Below are 17,665 nucleotides of genomic sequence, written 5' to 3'. Positions count from 1 at the left end.
TTGGGGCACTGGGAATGCCGGATTCCAGCTCCTTCCTTCTCCCAGGGAATGTTTGGGGCAGCGGGAATGCTGGATTCCAGCTCCTTCCTTCTCCCAGGGAATGTTAGGGGTACTGGGAATGCTGGATTCCAGCTCCTTCCTTCTCCCAGGGATGTTTGGGGCACTGGGAATGCCGGATTCCAGCTCCTTCCATCCCCCAGGGAATGTTTGGGGCAGCGGGAATGCCGGATTCCAGCTCCTTCCTTCTCCCAAGGAACGTCTGGAGCAGAGGGGTGACAGCGCTGTCCCCACCCTGCTGGGGACGGCGGGAAGCCGGGACGGAGCTGCTCCCACCCCAGAGCCTTTAGGGGCCATGGGCGCCCCAAAAACACCCCCCGGCAGCTCCAGCCAGGAGCGGGAGCATCCAGCAGGAAAATCTGTCCCTGTCCCTGTCCCTGTCCCATCCCTGTCCCTGTCCCTGTCCCTGTCCCTGTCCCTGTGCCATCCCTGGCCCTGGCACGCGGCTGTGCCATGAGGATGAACCATGAGGTTCATCAGAGGGCTCCGAGTGATGAGAGATCCCCCCGGGAATGGGAAGGAGCCGCCTCCCGCTCCATGGGAAGCACCGGGAATGGGCATGGAATGCTTTGGGGGGACGGGATCAGAGAAGGGAGGTGCCAGGGGTTCTCCCTGCTGGCCCCACAGCTCGGGGGGGGCTGCAAACCAAGCCCTGCCCCAGGTGCCCCCAGCCCTGGCAGCGGGCACGGGCACCAAATCCACCTGGAAGGATTTTCCCAGGGCTTTCCACAGGATGCTGTTGGGATTTGAGGAAAAATAAATGGTTATTTTCTTGTATGGCTGATTGATATGGCTCCGATTTTTGCTTTTGCTGTTGGAAGATCCTGGAGGGGCCGGAGCAGCTGAGCCCCCCCGAGCCCGGGGAGGCGCTGCCAAGCCCGGCAGTGCCGCTGAGCCGGGCCCGGCCGCCGCTCGGTGCCTGCAGGAGCGCTCTGCTGAGGGGGCAGGGACTCGGTGCCATTGAAGTGCTGCCAATTAAATCAGGTCACTCCGACATCGAGCTCCGAGCTCTCCTCGGCGTGTGCGCGGCCCCGCTCCAGCCCTGAGCTCCAGCCCAGCCCCAGCCCAGCTCCAGTCCTCTCCAGCCCAGCTCCAGTCCTCTCCAGTCCAGCTCCAGTCCTCTCCAGCCCCTCTCCAGCCCCAGCCCCTCTCCAGCCCCGCTCCAGCCCCGCTCCAATCCCGCTCCAGCCCCAGCCCCACTCCAGCCCTGATCAGCCCCGCTCCAGTCCCGCTAAAGCCCAGCTCCACTCTTCTCCAGCCCCTCTCTAGCTCCAGCCCCGCTCCAGCCCCGCTCCAGTCCCACTCCATCCCCATTCCAGCCCCTCTCCAGCTCCAGCCCCAGCCCCACTCCAGCCCTGATCAGCCCCGCTCCAGCCCCGTTCCGGTCCCGTTCCAGCCCCACTCCGGCCCCATTCCATCCCTGATTAGCCCCGCTCCGGTCCCGCTCCAGCCCCTGCCCCTCTCCAGTTCCAGCCCCGCTCCAGCCCCAGCTCCGCTGCAGCCCCAGCCCCGGGTGGTGGCTCTGGGAAGGAGCCAAGCCCCCGGCTCCGCTCGCCAAGCCGAGTGTGAGATGGGGACCCCATGGCCGCTGTCACCGCTCCCCTCCCCGGGGCCCTCTGGCATTCCCCGCCGCTGGGAAAGGCTTTTCTGGGGTGCAAAACAAAGCTGGGGGTGCTCTGCTGCCCCCACCCCAAACCCTGTCCGTGTCCGAGCCCCACAGCTGCGGCTGACAGGTCCCTGTCCCCATGTCACACTGGGTGTCACCGTGGCTGGGGGTCTCCACAGCGCCCCGGGTGACACAGCTGCGACCCCAGCTCCCTCCTGAGCAAAAGACAGATTCTTCCCCGTTTTTTCCCGAGGTTAAGAGTCCCTGAACATTCATTTTTGGGGAAAACCAGCCGCTGGCAGCGCGCCCTGCTTGGGGAGCGAGCTGGGAACCCCGCGGGGTGTCTGCGCTGTCCCCTTGGGGAGGGAGGGACGCGCGGCTGGCGGGGCCACGCTCGGCCGGATCTCTGGAAATGCCAAGAAATCCCGGTGGGCAGAAGGAAATTCGGGACACAAATCCCAAATCCGCCGAGCGTCCCGCTCCCTTCCCAGCCACCCCCGCAGCCCCCGGGCTCGGCGACCCCCGCCTGCGGGGAGGGGACGGCGGTGGCGCAGCGGGAGCACTGCGGATCCCCAGGGCCGGCTCAGCATCCCCGGGAGCGGCTTCATCCCTCGGGAACATCCCCCGGGAGAGGCCGCGGCTGCTGCCGGAGCCGCAGGGGTTAAGGCGCAGCCGGCAGGAGCTGCCTCGGGTGGGTGGCACGTCGTGGAGACAAGGCTGGAGTGAGGAGGAGGAGGAGGATTGGGGAGGAGGAGGAGGATTGGGGAGGGAGGAGGAGGAGGAGAAGGAGGAGGAGGAGGAGGAGGAGGGGAGCGAGGACTGAGCGGCTGCAAATGCGCCGGGCGAGCGAAGGGTGAAGGGCTCTCCCCGCCGCCTCCAGCCCCGAGGGTCAGCGTGGCCGGAGGCTCCTGCTGGCCCTGTCCCCGTCCTAAGCGACAAGGACGGGCCCCGCCAGCGGTGACAGCCCCAGAGCCACCCGGCCTTTTGTCTGCCAGCCCAGCCAGATGTGCGGGCAGCTGTGGCGGGGGGTGGCAGGCGGTGACAGCGGCGCCGGGGGACGGGGACAGACTCCGAGGGTGAGTCGGGGGCCACCGCCGTGGTTTGGGGTTTCGGCCGGGGATGACTTTGGGGGGGCTCCTGCGCTCTGCAGGGGTTTGGTTTTTTTTCCCATTCCAGAGCTTCGCTTTCCCTGCTCAGTGGTGGATTTGAGGAGAAATGGTGCCTTTGGAAATAAAAGGGGTGGGAAAAAAAAATAGGGAATGGACAGCGAGCGGTGCTCAGGGAGGGGGTGAAGGCTACGGGAGGCAGCCAGGGATGGCTCCCAGGTGCGGGGAGCCGCATTCCCGCTCCTGGAAACTCCTCTGGGATCCAGCGGATCCTCAGCCCGGCTCGGGTGGGAATGGGGAGTGCGGGCGGCGGAGCCGGGGGGGATGCGCTGGTCACGGAGCCGCCGGCGGGGCCGGAATCCAGGGATGCTGGCAGGATGCGATCCAGGCGGGAGCGGCGCTTCCCGGCCATTAACTCCTCGGTGCCCAAGCGACGCGGAAAATGTGACGGGAGGGACATTCGGTGTGGAATTCATAAACATCGCGGTCCTTGGGGCTCCTGCCCAGCCCTCCTTCACCCGCTCGGCCACCCCAGGGAGGGGACAGCCAGCAGAGGAGGGGGCGACAGCAAAGGTGATGGCAAAGGACACGTCGGGAGCAGCCACGCTGTCATTTCGGTGTCATTTTAATGTCATTTTCCTGCTTTCTGGGCCGGTGCCGTGTTTACCTCCCCCCGCTGCCCCTCCCCGCCGCGGCTGCACCCGCCCGCAGTGCCCGGCTCCCCGTGCCAGCGCCCAGCCCTGCCCGGGGCTGCGCCCTGCGGCCGGGAGAGCCCCGGGATCATCCCGGGAGCCGCTCCGGGAACGGGCTCGGGGCTGGCAGGGACCCCGAGCGCTGCCCTCGCTTCTCCCGGTGCCCAGCCCGGCCCTGGCCGCCTCTCCTGGCTTCTCCCAGCGCCTGGGAAAAGGGATTGGAGGCAGCCAGAAGGAGCGGGAGAAGCCTCTGGAGGCGCAGGGCTGGTCCCGGTGAGAGCCCGGAGGGCAGCGGGGTGTGCTGGGCGCCGGGAAAAGCCCCTTGGAGCGGCGTTTCCAGGGATGCTGGCTGGGAGCTGCAGGTGGGTGCTGCCATCGCTCCTGGGCACCGGGATGCGCTTCCTCCAGGCTGGATGTGCCGGAAGCTCCGGAGCCACCTCTGTCCCCTCCTGTGTCCCCTCCTGTGTCCCCTCCCTGTCCCCTCCTCGGGACGCGGCGCTGGTGCCGAGCCAGGAGCCAGCCCTGCCCTCCCTGGAGCCCCGATCCCGCAGCCTGGATGCGGGCAGAGCCTCTGGAAAAGCCGCCATGGGAACGGCTCATCCCCGGCCCGCTCATCCCGAGCCTGCGGTGACGGGAGATGGCTCAGGACAAGATTCCCTGTCCTGGGATTGTCCTGGGATGTCCCTCGGGTGGCGCCGGGGACATGGGGCAGCGTCTCCCGGCTCCAGCCCTGGCTCCCTGTGCCAGAGGATCCCGATCCTGCCCTGCTGAGGCTTTTCCTGGCATTCCCGGCTCTCTGTGTCCCCTCTGCGGGCAGTGGGAGCGGCTCTGTCACCTGCTGCCACCGCTGGAAGTGGCAGAGCGGGATCGGGATCTGAGCCGGGATCGGGATCTGAGCCGGGATCGGGATCTGAGCCGGGCTCGGCCTCCGCTCCTCGGCCATTCCCAACCCTTCCCCTTGGCTGGGATCTCCCTTCCCATTCCCAACCCTTCCCTTTCCTTGGGATCTCCCTTCCCATTCCCAACCCTTCCCTTTCCTTGGGATCTCTCTTCCCATCCGCAGCGGAAAACCGGGAGCGGAGCCCTGGCAGAGCCTGCGGGATCCCTCTGGCACAGGGAAAAGGGCCGGGAATTCTGCAGGACCCCGATCCAAGCCCATCCCGACCCCATCCTGCCTCAGCGGGGCCGTGGAGCTGCAGGAATTCCGCTTTTCCCAAAACAGAATTCTCTGAACCTGGAGGGTTCAGAGGAGCTGCTCCCATTCCCACGGAAGCTCGGATTCCCATGGAATTCCGATTCCAGAGGCAGCCGAGGGATCATCCCTGCTCCTGCTTTTAGCTGGAAAAACGCTTCCCTGCCGTTTCGGGACGTGATCCTGGATTTCAGGTATTTCAGGGATTGGGGGGATGCCGGGAATGTCCAGAGCTGGCCTGGGAAAAGTTGGGAATGCCGCCTGTCCAGGTGAATCCCAAATACGCAGCTCTGTCCCTTTATTCCCAGATTTTCTCCTGGATCACCCTGGTCATTAACGCCTCTTCCCTTCCCTGGGAGATTCCATGGGATAACATTCCCGATTATCCCAAAAAGCCAGTCCAGGACACAGAAATTCGCCCCCACCCCCCTTTTGCTCCCAAATCCCTTTTCCTGGACGGGAAGGAGCTGTTCCCGCTGTTCCCAATCCCAAGGTTCCAGCCCCTGGAATGAGGGTTGGGATCTCTCTCCCTCGTGACTTTGGTTTTATGGGATTATTCCCAAGGGAATAATTCCCAGTTCAGCTGGGCAAGGAGAATTCCAATCCCAATGCTTCCCACCAGGGCACCGGGATAAGCAGGAAAATGGGATGAGTTTAAAACTCTTGAAATTTGGGATTTTGGGGTGGAATTTTGGGATCAGGATCGCTGCCCCAGAGTCAGGGGATAAATCTGGATAAACCTGGATAAACCTGGATAAACCTGGCTGCTTCCAGCATCCATTTATCCAGAACCCAGGCAGCCTCTGGAATGCCTGCCGGCATTCCAGGACATCCATTTATTTATGGAAAGCTTTGGAAAAAATGGATCCAGCGGCTCAGTTTTAGGATTTTTTGGGAAAACCACCCCGTGATTCCTTGCTGTCCCCTCTCCATCCAGCCAGGATTTTTCCATGGAAAATTCCCAGAGATTCCAAGGTGGGATAGGAGCTGGAAAACCCCGGCCCCGCTCCAAATCCTGGCAGTGGGAGCTGTTTGCAAACACTCGGGAAAAGCAGGAATTACGTGGCAGCTCTGTTTGGAGCGCGATCCCAGAGAACAAATAAATATGGGAAAAATTGGGATCCGTTCCCAGACAATTCACAAAGGCCTTAATTGGGACTGAAGTCTGGGGCTCTTCTCACCCAGACTTGATCCATAAATTATTCGGGGTAAATTATCCGGGATAAATTATTCGGGATAAATGATTTGGGATAAATTATTCACCAGCGCCGTTTGGAATTAAGGCCAGGTTTTCCCTCTAGGAATGATCCTGGATCTTCCTGACCCTCTCCAGGCTCCAGAATCTCCAAATCTCTGTTAAAATCCCGTTTCTAATGGAATTTGGAATGATCCTAAAAAAATAAATAATCAATCCCAGGTGAATTTGGGACTTTATCATTCCCAGTGAACAAAATGAGGAGAATCCAGGCTGGGAAAAGAATTATTTGGTTTTTTTTTTTGGGAAGAGAAAGGCTTTATTAAGGAATTTTAAATGAGGAATTTGGAATCAGCAGGAAAAGGGGTTTTGCATCTTAACCAGCTTTTCCCGAAGGATCAGAGGAGCCGGCTCCAGATCTTTTTTTAGGAAGGAAAAAAAGCAGCTTTGCTTCCCTGATTCCCAGCAGGACCTTTGGGAATAAAGAGGGGGAAAAAAAGAGGATTAAAAATACAAATCCTGGCTACCTGGAAAAGAAAAAAAAAAAGAGGGATTTTTCCTATTTATTATCCATTAAAAATGTGCCAATTCCATCTGTGCCAGGAGAAGCTTTTCCAAAGCTTTTCCATCGTGTGGTTGTCGCCCCTTCCAGGACGATCCTTAAATTCCAAGGAATATTTTGGCCGCTCCAAGCGGCGTTTGACGCCTCATCAAAGCCTCTCCCTCGCCTTGAAATTCCCAAAAAAAACAAGGAAAAAAAGGAAAAAGGTCAAGAGTAATTTGCAAATTGCTGCGGTGCCGCACTTTTCCCAGGAATGTTTGGATTCCCATGGAAAATTCTGAGCTCGGTCCCATTTCTGAGTCACTTTTCGCAACTCCCACGAGCTCCAGGGATGGGTTGTCCCGATCCTTGCTCTGGGAAGCTCCCGCATTCCCGAATTCCCAGAGTTCGGCGGGATTCATCCTTTTGGAAGCAGCGAGGGGCTGCTCTGGGTTCTGGGTCAGTCCTTCAGAATTCCAAGTCCCTGAATTTCCATCCACGCTGAAATTCCCTTTTCATGGAATTCTTGTTAAAAAAGGGGGATTTCAGGGACATTTTCCAGCTGTTTTTATGGCTCTTTAATAATTCCTTGGCTCCCTTTTTCCCAGTAAAATCCTCTTGGGAAGTGCTGCTTCCTTGGGCTCCCTGGCTTGGCCCAGGATTTTCTCAGTTTTCCTGGAATTCCCAAGATGCTGAAAAGATGGGAAAGCAGGAACTGCTCCTGCTGTGTCCACATTCGTGGTGGGATTGGGAAACGGATTTGGGAAAAGGATTTGGGAAATGGATTTGGATCCATCAGGAGCCCTCAAGGTCTATGGGGACAGGGATCAGCTTTCCTGCTGCATTTTCCAGGTTTTCCAGTTGCAGAATCCCTGGAAACGGAGGGATTTTTCCATGGGAATGAGGGGGATGAGCAGCTGGGATATTCCTTGGATCTCTGAAGCTTTTCCTTCCTGCCCCAGGGCCATTCCCAGCGGTGTCCGTGGCCAGCTCACCCTGGCTCATCCCAGTTTTTCCTCCATGGAATAATTCCCTTTTCCCTCCTCTCCCAGAGCTCAGTGGGATGATTCGATTCCAGAGAGGCTGGAAGTGGAATTTACCGGGAATCAGGGAGGGTTTTTCCAGCCGGTGGGCAGCGGGGAGGATGCGCAGGATCCACATCCCGCTGGAAAATCCCACTCTGGGAGCGCCGGGAGAGGCTCAACCCCCAAAATTCCAGAGAAACCCCAACTCCCCGAGCCTTTCCCGGCGCTTCCAGAGGGATTTTTCTCCATCCCACGGATCCGCTCCGTGCCCGGGGAGGGGGCGAGGCAGCCCCGGAGCCCTGCCTGGCAGTTGCCATGGCAACCGTACATTTTCCTTAGGATTCCTAATGATTCCTTGGCATCCGCGTCGATTCACGGCTTTTTTTGGGATGCTGGAGGTTGTTCCCCTTCCTAGGCGGGGCTGGATCCGCTTGAAAAACCTGGATTTGATCTTTTCCCGGCTTTTTTTATTTTTAATTGCTGGAGCGTCCTTTTCACCCTGACCTGCGGCCAGCGATTCCAGACTTGGAATTTGTCAGGAATTGGGAGCTGGGCCGTGCCGGGAATTCCTTGTGGAATTCCAGAGGCATTCCCGGCCACGGAGCGGCAGCTGCGGGATCCGGGGATCCACAGGGCGGGATCGGTGGGCACGGCACGGTTGGGATGTGATTCCACGGGGTCGGGATGGGTTTGGTCATTCCCAGCCTTTACGGCATCCACAGAGGTTGGAAAGCTCCAGGGAAAAACAGGGAGAGGCTTCCCTGGGATTGGGAATGGCTCTGATCCCACGGCGCTTCCACAGGTGCCATCCTGAGCTGGAATTCCCTGGGAACAGCCCTGGGGGTCTCCCCGCTCTTTGTGACCCCATCCCAGCGCCCATTCCCGAGGCTGGAATTCCCTGGAATCTCTGCCCCATCCCTGCCTCCCTTTCCTCCGGGAGGAGCAGTTTCATCCGTGGATGGAGAGACAAAAAAGCTGGAAGTGGGAAGAGCCCGGTGGGGCATCCACACCAGAGCAAAATTCCCGGTTCTCCAGTGAAATTCCCGGTTTTCCAGTGAGATTCCCGGTTCTCCAGTGAAATTCCCGGTTCTCCAGTGAAATTCCCGGTTCTCCAGCCCTCTCCAGCCTCCCTGTGCAGCATTCCCGCTTGCAGCAATAGCCCTGAGATTTGGAATATTTTTCCCAACCACAGGAATACTTTTCCCAACCACAGGAACCTCTGGAGAAATAACAGGAGCGCTCCCACCACGGGTTCGGTTTTAACCACAGCCGGGGAATCATTCCCGGTTTTTTTTCCCCACTTTGAATAACCTGGATTTCCCCTCCCTCCCTGCCTGGGGGAGGTTTATGGAGCCTGGATTTATCCCTCCGGAGGGAATCCCACACCAACGCGGCGCTGGAGGAATATTCCTTCCCAAAATACCCCGAGGGGCCGCGCTGGAGCAGCCCCCGGCCATTCCCAACCTTTGGATTTGAGGGCTGGGAGGTTTTCCCACCCAATCCAGGATCCTGGAATGCCGGGAGCCGCCTCCTCCCGCGTTTCCAGTGGGAGCGGATTGGTTGGGATGCGCTCCGCAGGCCTCCGTGGCCTTTGGATGCCACAAATTCATGGAAAACCAGGTGGATTTGGGAGCTCGAATCCTTTGACATTCCCGGGAGCTCCCCGTCCCCATCCCGCTGCCCTTGGAGAAGGGGAAGGGGGGGAGGTTTGGGGGGAGCTGCTCTGCAAATGTTAATGAGGAATTAATTATCGATCATTCCCGCCGGGAAGGGCACTGGGAATGACACAGAGGCGTCCCTGGAGTGGCCCTGAATGGAGCAGAACATTCCATGGAATTCTGGGGGGTTGAGCCCTTCCCTGGGCTCTCAGAGAGGGATTTTCCAGCGGGATCCTGCGCATTCCCAGGAATCCTCAGCGATGGGAAGGGCTCTAAATGATCCCTGAGGAAGGAGATGCTGGGGATGGCTCTGGAAGAACTCGGCAGCCACAGGCGGGAGGGGCGTGTGGCAGGAGGGGAATATTCGGGATATTCTGGGAATGCACCTCCGACCTCTCCTGCCTGGGCGGGAAAAGACTGGATTGGGAAATTCCAGGGAATCACGGCCCTGTGCGGGAGGAAAAACGAGCCGAGGCTCTGTAAATCACAACAGAAAGAGGTGTCAGGGAGATAAATACCCCAAAATCAGCTTTTTCCTCCTTCCCCATCCCCTTTATGCCAGGAATGTTCTCGATTTGCCGTTGGAAATGTGGGATTTGGGAACAGCCGGAGTTCAGCTCCTGCTGCAGCCCGGAGCCGCTGCCAGGCGCTGGAGCTGCTCCCAAAAATGCAGAGAGCTGCAGCCCAGCGCAGCTCGGGGGGGTTAAAAACCTGGATTCTCCAGAGGGAAGGACAATCCAGCCAAAATTCCATCTCCCCGCTCCCGGATTTCTCCAGGGGCTGAGCTCAGCCAGGTTTTTCCCCCATGGAATTTGGACAATTCCAAATGTTTCAGTTAACGCCATGCCCTGAGGCTCGGGGATAAAACGAGACGGCCCCAAGGCTAAAAATGATGGATTTGAGACTTCCTGGCTAAAAATGATGGATTTGAGACTTCCTGGATAAAAATGATGGATTTGAGGCTTCCCACAGCCCGGATTTGACTCCTGGATCCTCTCCTGATCCTGGCCGTGGTCTGGGATGTCGCTGGAAGCCACCCCAGGAGCTGTCGCTGTCCCCAGGAGCGTCCCGCTCTCCCCGGCCCCGCTCCCTGCTGAGCTCTCGCTCCCGATTTTTCCAAGTGGAGGAGGGAGAAAGGCCGGGAAGATCCCTGGGGATTTATCCCGACAGGAATGAACATTCAGAACCCCACGGGAGGCGCTGGGCTGAGTTTTGGAGATGGGATCCAGCCACCGGAGCATCTCCTCAACCTCCGACGCTCCCGCGGGATGGGATGCGCGATCCCTAGGGAATGACCGCGGGATCCAAACGGAATTTGGACCTGGAATATGCAGTTCGCTGCCAAGAGGACCGAATTCCACCTTTTTTCCAGGCTGGAGGCTGAGCCTGGATCAGGGAAACCACAGGAACCTCGGGGGAGCGTTTTGAAGTGGGGGAGGAAACCGCAAACAAAACAACGATCCCAGAGGCAAAACAACGATCCCAGAGGCAAAACAACAATTCAAAAGGCGAGACAGCAACTCCAGGGCCTGGAAGCGGCAGGATGAGCACAGCAGGCTGATTTCCCAGCCCTCCTCATTAAAATCCAGCCGGAGAGAGGCAGAGAAGCACCGAGATAAGAGAGAAGAGGCGGCTGCAGCCCCCGGGCGCCCGAGCCGAGCTCTTTGCTACCCCCGGCTGCGTTTTTAGCTCCTGGCTGCTTCCCAGACAAACAGGAATAACGGGAATCGCGTTATCGCCCTCCCTGCCCACGGAGATGCAGGAGGATGGGGAAATACGGGAATTTTAAATTTAAAAAAAAAAAAAAAAATCTCATCCCTGTGCACAAAACAAGGATTGAGGGAGGGGAGAAATCTCTGGAAAAGCAGCATCGCGGTGCTGGCGGGTTTGGAGAGGATTCTCCTGATCCTGCTGGCTCCAGCCTGGCTTTGGACACCTCCAGGGGTGGGAAAAGCGGTGCCGATTTCTTCCCAAAATCCCATTTAACTCACCCTCCTCCCGCTGGGAATAGCTCCAAGCAAACGCTCCCAAAGCCGCTTTTCCTGAGCAAAAAATCCCGGCTCAAACCTCGGCCGGGACTTTGCCAGGTTTCCCGTGGAAATATTCTCCAGGTTTCCCCTGGAAATGTTCATTTTTAGGGAATAACATCCCGAAATGGCAGCTGGAGGCTGCTGTGAGGGACAGGGGGTGGCACATGGGGACACGTGTGGGGACATCGCTGTCACCCTCGGGGTGCTGCTGGCTTTGGGGGGTGAAGGAAAGGAGGGTAGGAACGGTCTCGTATCCCAGGAAAAACCTCATATCCCAGGAAAACTCTCCCATCCCAGGACCATCCTCTTATCCCAGGAAATCCCATCCTGGCCACATCCACCTCGGGAACACCCACCCGCCCAACTTCCGAGCACCAAAACCCGCCGGGATTTCTGAGCACGCCCTCAAAGACACAAAGTTTTCCCTCTGGCGGCTCCTGGATCCCATCTCCCGTCTCCAGCGCCGCGTTCCGGGAGCTCGAGGTTTCCATGGAAGCTGCGGCGGCCGCGGGGCTCAGCCCGGAAATACAGATGAGCGGAGAAGGGGGGGGCGGTTGCCACGGTGCCGGCGACATTCGGGGCCCTTTGTCCCTTTATTTCTTCCTCCTTTTTCCCTCTTTTTCTCCTTTTTCCCTTTATTTCTCCCTCCTTTGTCCCGTCGTTTCTCCGTTCGTTTTCCCGGCTGAGCTGGGAGATTCGCTCCGGAAGAGGCGCCGGGGTTTGCTCGGAGTTGGGAGATGCTGGAGGGTCCCGGTTTCCTGGCGAGGGTGGGGTTAGGTGGGATTTTGGGGATGAAATCCCTCCCTGGGAGGAGATGGGATGGAATTCCCAGAGAATCCATGGCTGCTCCAGCCCTGGAAATGTCCCAGGACAGGCTGGAGCATCCTGGAATATTGGAAGCTCCTGCCCATGGCAGGATGATCCTTAAGATCCTCCAACCCAAACCATTCCACAATCCTATAAAAAGTTCCAGTTTCAGGAATCCTGACTCATTCCCAGATTGGAAATTCCCAGAGAATCCGTGGCTGCCCCATCCCTGGAAGTGTCCCAGGCCAGGCTGGAACACTCTGGCATAGTGGGAATGTCCCTGCCCATGGCACGGGATGGGATTTGAGGATTCCATTCCAGGATTCCATAATTCCATGAGAATTCCCTCCTGCCCCAGGCAGGATCCTGCTCCCAGCATCCCAACTTTCCCCAGGGGCTGGATGGAGATGGAAAACCAGGAATGGGTGAGGGAAGGATTTTCCCACAGCACCCAACGGCCACTTCCCATCTGCCCATGCCTGGTGTGTGCTGGATCCAGAGGAGCTGGAGAAGACGGAAAAGATGGAGAAGATGGAGAAGATGGAGAAGATGGAGAAGCTGGAGAGCAGCCCCGAGCTCAGCTCACTCCAAGATTTTCCCTGGGAGCCGCCATCCCTCAGGAATGTCACACTCGGAGCGGAGCCGCGGGACCGGCAGGGACAGCGGGCAGGGCCACCCTGTCCCCAGCAGGAATTCCGGGAGCTGCTTCCCAGGCAGAGCGGGATCAGCCCCATCATTTCCCGGGATCTTTCCCCCTCAGCAGGGACCCCTCACTGCCAAAGCTCTTCCTTTCCTCCCAGTTTGCTCCTTTCCATGGATTTTAGTCCCAAGTTTTCCCAAATCCACCATATTTCCACAAGTTCCCATCCTGTGACTCACACAAAGCCCTGGATTATCCCGTATCCAGGAATTTTCCCAGCTATCCATGCTGCAACCCTGCCCTGTGCTGGGAAAATCGGGATAAAATCCAAAATATGGATCCAATCCAAAACCAGCAGAGCTCGGGGGGCTTTTCCCTGGAAAACCAGGATTGGAACCAGGTGCCTTTTCCAGACTTTCCTCCACAGCTTGAAGAAAACAAATAAACCCCCCCAAATCCCTCCATAATTTATTTTATTTAAGGAGAACAAATTCCCGAGATATTTGAACAGCTGGAGACTTTTATAGACCCGAAAATGCCGGAGCACTTAAAAGGAAAGGTGTGGATCCATCAGAGGGAAGCGGGAATCGATAGATCCATCTTTTCCTTTCATGCTGGTTCTCCGGGAGCTGCTTTAAAAGCAACGGGAAAGGAGGGAAAGAGCAGGATTGATCCGGGAGGAGTCGATGAGGAATAAACGCGGCTCGGGAGTCTTTTCCAGGGGATAAAACAGAAACTTTGCTTTTCCCACTTTTTTAATGTTTAGTTTTGTTTTTTTTTCCTGCTGGGTGGGAGGCTTTTAAGGGAAGAAAAGGTTGGATTTGGGTAAGCGTGGGGTAGGAGAGCCGGAGGAAATCTTGGAATGAAATTCCATTCCCGCTCCGGCTGGACTGGGAGAGGGGCAGGAGGTGCTGGGGGGTTCAAACCCATCCCAGCCTGAGCATTCCCGGTGTTTGGGGGAGGTTTTTCCCTAAGGAATATCCCATTGGAGGGCTGCAAATGGGGCTGGAGCTCCCCGGTGGGGGAGTTTGGAGCTGGGGAGGATGAGGAGCAGGGAGCAGAGCCCTCAGGATGATTATCCCCATGGATAATTATCCCCCATGGATAATTATTCCCAACGCCCGCAGCTCTGGCTCTGCTCAGCCACAGATCCAGGGGCTGCTGGGGGTCCCGGGCAGATTCCGTGGGATAATTCCATGGGATAATTCCACCTGGATTTTCTGGGACGAGAGGGAAGAGAAAATGCCGTGGATATAAAATGGAATTCATGGATTTGTTCTGAGGTTCCTTGGCAGATTCCATGGGATAATTCCACCCAGATCCCGTGGGATGGGAGGACACAGTTAAATCATGGATATAAAGTGGAATTCATAGATTTGTTCTGAGGGTGTTGGAGGTACTGGGCAGATTCCATGGGATAATTCCACTCAGATTCTCTGGGATACGAGGGCACAGTGAATGCCATGGATAAAAAAATGGAATTCATGGATTTGCTGGGCAGTTTTGAGGGCACTGGGGGTCCCGGGCAGGGTCCTGGGGGTGCCGTGCTCAGGTTTTTACCTCTCCAACCTGTTCCTTGTCCCTGCCCCTCGTTCCCCAGCAGCTCCTCTCACCCAATTTCCCTGTTTCTCCAGGAATGACCTCGAGGAGGAGCCCAGAAGATGCAGCCGAGCCCGGCAACGACTCCTTTGGGGAGGAAGAAGAGTCCCAGCTCTGACTGAGGCTCCCCCAGTGCTTTGAGCTCCCATTTCGGGGGCGCCGGGCAGGGGCCGACGCTTCCAGGGGCTCGCATGGAGCATCTCCCCCCACGGGCGCCGTCCCCACCTCGCCGTCACCCCGTGGCCAGCTCTGGATGCTCCCTGTGACCTTCTCCAGCCCAAAATGAGAGGCCTCCAGGCCAGCTGCCTCCTGCTGTGCGTGGTGGCCGCCGGCGCCATGCCCACGGTGCCCTGGCGGGTGGCGTGTCCCCCGCGCTGCGTCTGCCAGATCCGGCCCTGGTACACGCCCCGCTCCGCCTACCGCGAGGCGGCCACGGTGGATTGCAACGACCTCTTCATCACCTCGGTGCCGCCAGAGCTGCCCGAGGGCACCCAGACCCTGCTGCTGCAGAGCAACAACATCGCCAGGCTGGAGCAGGGCGAGCTGGGCTACCTGCGGAACCTGTCGGAGCTGGATCTGTCGCAGAACAGCTTCTCCGACGTCTGGGATTTCGGGCTCAGGAACATGCCCCAGCTGCTCAGCCTGCACCTGGAGGAGAACCAGCTCTCCGAGCTGCCCGACGGCAGCTTCCTGGGCCTGGGGAACCTTCAGGAGCTCTACCTGAACCACAACCGGCTCCGCCGCATCGCCCCCCGCGCCTTCGCCGGCCTGGGCAGCCTCCTGCGGCTCCACCTCAACTCCAACCTGCTGAGGACGCTGGACAGCCGCTGGTTCCAGATGCTGCCCAGCCTGGAGATCCTCATGGTCGGGGGGAACAAGGTGGACGCCATCCTGGACATGAATTTCCGGCCCCTGAGCAACCTGCGGAGTTTGGTGCTGGCCGGGATGCAGCTGCGGGAGATCTCGGATTACGCCCTGGAAGGGTTGAGGAGCCTGGAGAGCCTCTCCTTCTACGACAACAAGCTGGCAGATGTCCCCAAGAGGGCTCTGCAGCAGGTGCCCGGCCTGAAATTCCTGGATCTGAACAAGAACCCGCTGCAGAGGGTCAAGCAGAGCGACTTCACCAACATGCTGCACCTCAAGGAGCTGGGCCTCAACAACATGGACGAGCTGGTGTCCATCGACCAGTTCGCCCTCATCAACCTCCCCGAGCTGACCAAGCTGGACGTCACCAACAACCCCAAGCTGTCCTTCATCCACCCCAAGGCCTTCCAGCACCTTCCGCAGCTGGAGACGCTGATGCTCAACAACAACGCCCTAAGTGCCTTGCACCGGCAGACGGTGGAGTCGCTGCCCAACCTGCAGGAGATCAGCATCCACGGCAACCCCCTGCGCTGCGACTGCGTCATCCGCTGGGTCAACAGCACCCGGCCCCGCGTGCGCTTCATCGAGCCCCAGTCCACGCTCTGCGCCGAGCCCCCCGACCTCCAGCGCCGCCACATCCGCGACGTCCCCTTCCAGGAGATGACGGAGCAGTGCCTGCCGCTCATCTCCGCCCGCAGCATCCCGGCGCGCCTGGAGGCCGAGGTGGGTGACAACGTGGCCCTGCACTGCCGGGCGCTGGCGGAGCCGGAGCCGGAGATTTACTGGGTGACGCCGGCCGGGGTGAAGCTGCTGCCGTTCGGGGACGATGGAAAGTTCAAGGTGCACTCCGAGGGGACGCTGGAGATCCGCGGGATCGCGGCGCGCGAGGCCGGGCTCTACACGTGCGTGGCTCACAACCTGCTGGGCGCCGACACCCGCGGCGTCCGCGTGCTGGTCAACCGCTCCTTCCCGCTGGGCAGGGCCGAGCTGGAGCTGCTGGTGGTGGACGTCCAACCCTACCACGTCCTGCTGGCCTGGCGGCCGCGCCTCAACGCCGTCTCCTCCAACCTCACCTGGGCCAGCTCGGCGCCGGGCTCCCGGCTGGGCGCGGCGCGGATCCCGGCGGGCACCCACAGCTTCAACGTCACCCGGCTGCGCCCCGACACCGAGTACCGGGCGTGTCTGCGCGTCACTTTGGTGGCGTCGCCGGTCAGGGTGGCGTGTGTCACCGCCAGGACTAAAGAGGCCAGCCAGGGGATGCCGTGGGGACAGGGGACGCTGGTGACGGCGCTGCTGCTGTGCCTGCTGCTCCTGGGGATGGCGGCGCGCGCCGGATCCCGGCGGGAATCGCTCCGCGGCGCCGGGGCCGTGCGCGTGGTTTATCCCGTGCGGCCCCGGGGACACCTCCTGGCCGTGGAGGTGCAGGCAGCGCCCCTGGAGTGCTGAGGGAGGACGGATTTCGGGGGGTTCAGCGGGATTTTGGGGTGGGTGGGGAAGGGGGGAAAGGGTTTTTTTACCAAAACACGACGGGTGTGGGATAAAACGGGATTTCATGGACATGACCTTGAGGAGCCTCTGGATCCGTGTGGAGGGGCTGGATTTGGCCGTGGATCCCAAATAAACCTTGCTGGGAAGATGGGAGCGGGAATGCCGTGGGGACGATGCCCTGAGTGGGTGAAGAGCCATAAAGAGGAACCCCAAACCTGCGTCCCCCTGGCACCAGGGACACCCCAGAGGTGTCACCTCCCTCGCTGGACAGTCCCTGCTTTGGAAATACAAAAAAAAACCCTAAAAAAACCCTAAAAACAAAGAGGTTCCTTCCTTTGGGATCTGTGTGGGGTCTGGGGTTTCTTCTCTGGGGTTTTTTGGAGCGTTGGGATCATCAAACAAAGCACCCCCAGTGTCACCTCCCTTGCTGGACAGTCCCTGCTTTGGAAATACAAGAAAAACCTAAAAAAACCCTAAAAATATATATTTTTTTTTTTCCTTTGGGATCTGTGTGGGGTTTGGGGTTATTTTTTGGGGGGAGGGTCTTTGGAGCATTGTGATCATCAAGTGTCACCCCCTGCTTTGTAACTGCTGTCACCTGGAGGGGAAGGAGGAAGGGATTTGGGATTAAAAAAAAATCCCAGGAAACGGTGATGGTGACATTTCCCTGTGGGGCTGGATGGATCTCACAAGATCCCAGAACTTTTGTGGATAAAGGGTGAAAAAAAAAAACCCTAAAAAAAAAAAATCTAAAAAAAAAAGGAAATAACAGGAAGAAAAGAGGGGAGGAAGTTGCCGAAAAAACAAGGAAAAAAACTGGGAATGTTGGGATGCACCTGGAGGGGTCCAAGGGGCATCGCTGGCATTTGGGAATGGGGGGAAAACTTGGATTTGTGAGTTGTTGTGAAATCAGAAAAAAACAAATCCCCAGCCATGGGATTTGTGCTCAATTTTCCAGCCGGGAATGTGGATCCTGGAAGGAAGGAGAGCGGCAGGAGCTGGGTGCGGGTGCCCTCTAGTGAGCTCCAGGAGTGCTGATCCCAAAAAAACAGCTGGAAAAGGGAGGAAAATTCCGCTTGGAATTGTCACAGGGATGGGGTGGGTGATCCCACGGGAATGTCAGAGGAGATGGGATTGGGATTTGGAATGGACTGGCGAACAAAGG

At 58.5% G+C, this 17,665-nt stretch overlaps 1 protein-coding gene across 1 annotated transcript; it reads left to right on the top strand.

The window, feature by feature from the left end:
• Positions 1 to 2,514: 2,514 nt before the first annotated feature.
• Positions 2,515 to 16,532, top strand: LRRN2 (leucine rich repeat neuronal 2). The gene is made up of 2 exons (XM_058855501.1): positions 2,515 to 2,739; positions 14,184 to 16,532. Exon 2 carries the CDS (start codon positions 14,431 to 14,433, stop codon positions 16,456 to 16,458), a length of 2,028 nt encoding a protein of 675 aa, XP_058711484.1. The 5' UTR covers positions 2,515 to 2,739; positions 14,184 to 14,430; the 3' UTR covers positions 16,459 to 16,532.
• Positions 16,533 to 17,665: the final 1,133 nt, after the last annotated feature.

Source organism: Poecile atricapillus, chromosome 23 (genome assembly GCF_030490865.1).
Source record: "Poecile atricapillus isolate bPoeAtr1 chromosome 23, bPoeAtr1.hap1, whole genome shotgun sequence".
In the NCBI taxonomy this organism is placed as follows: Eukaryota; Metazoa; Chordata; class Aves; order Passeriformes; family Paridae; genus Poecile; species Poecile atricapillus.
This window is presented reverse-complemented; position numbering and strand designations above follow the sequence as displayed.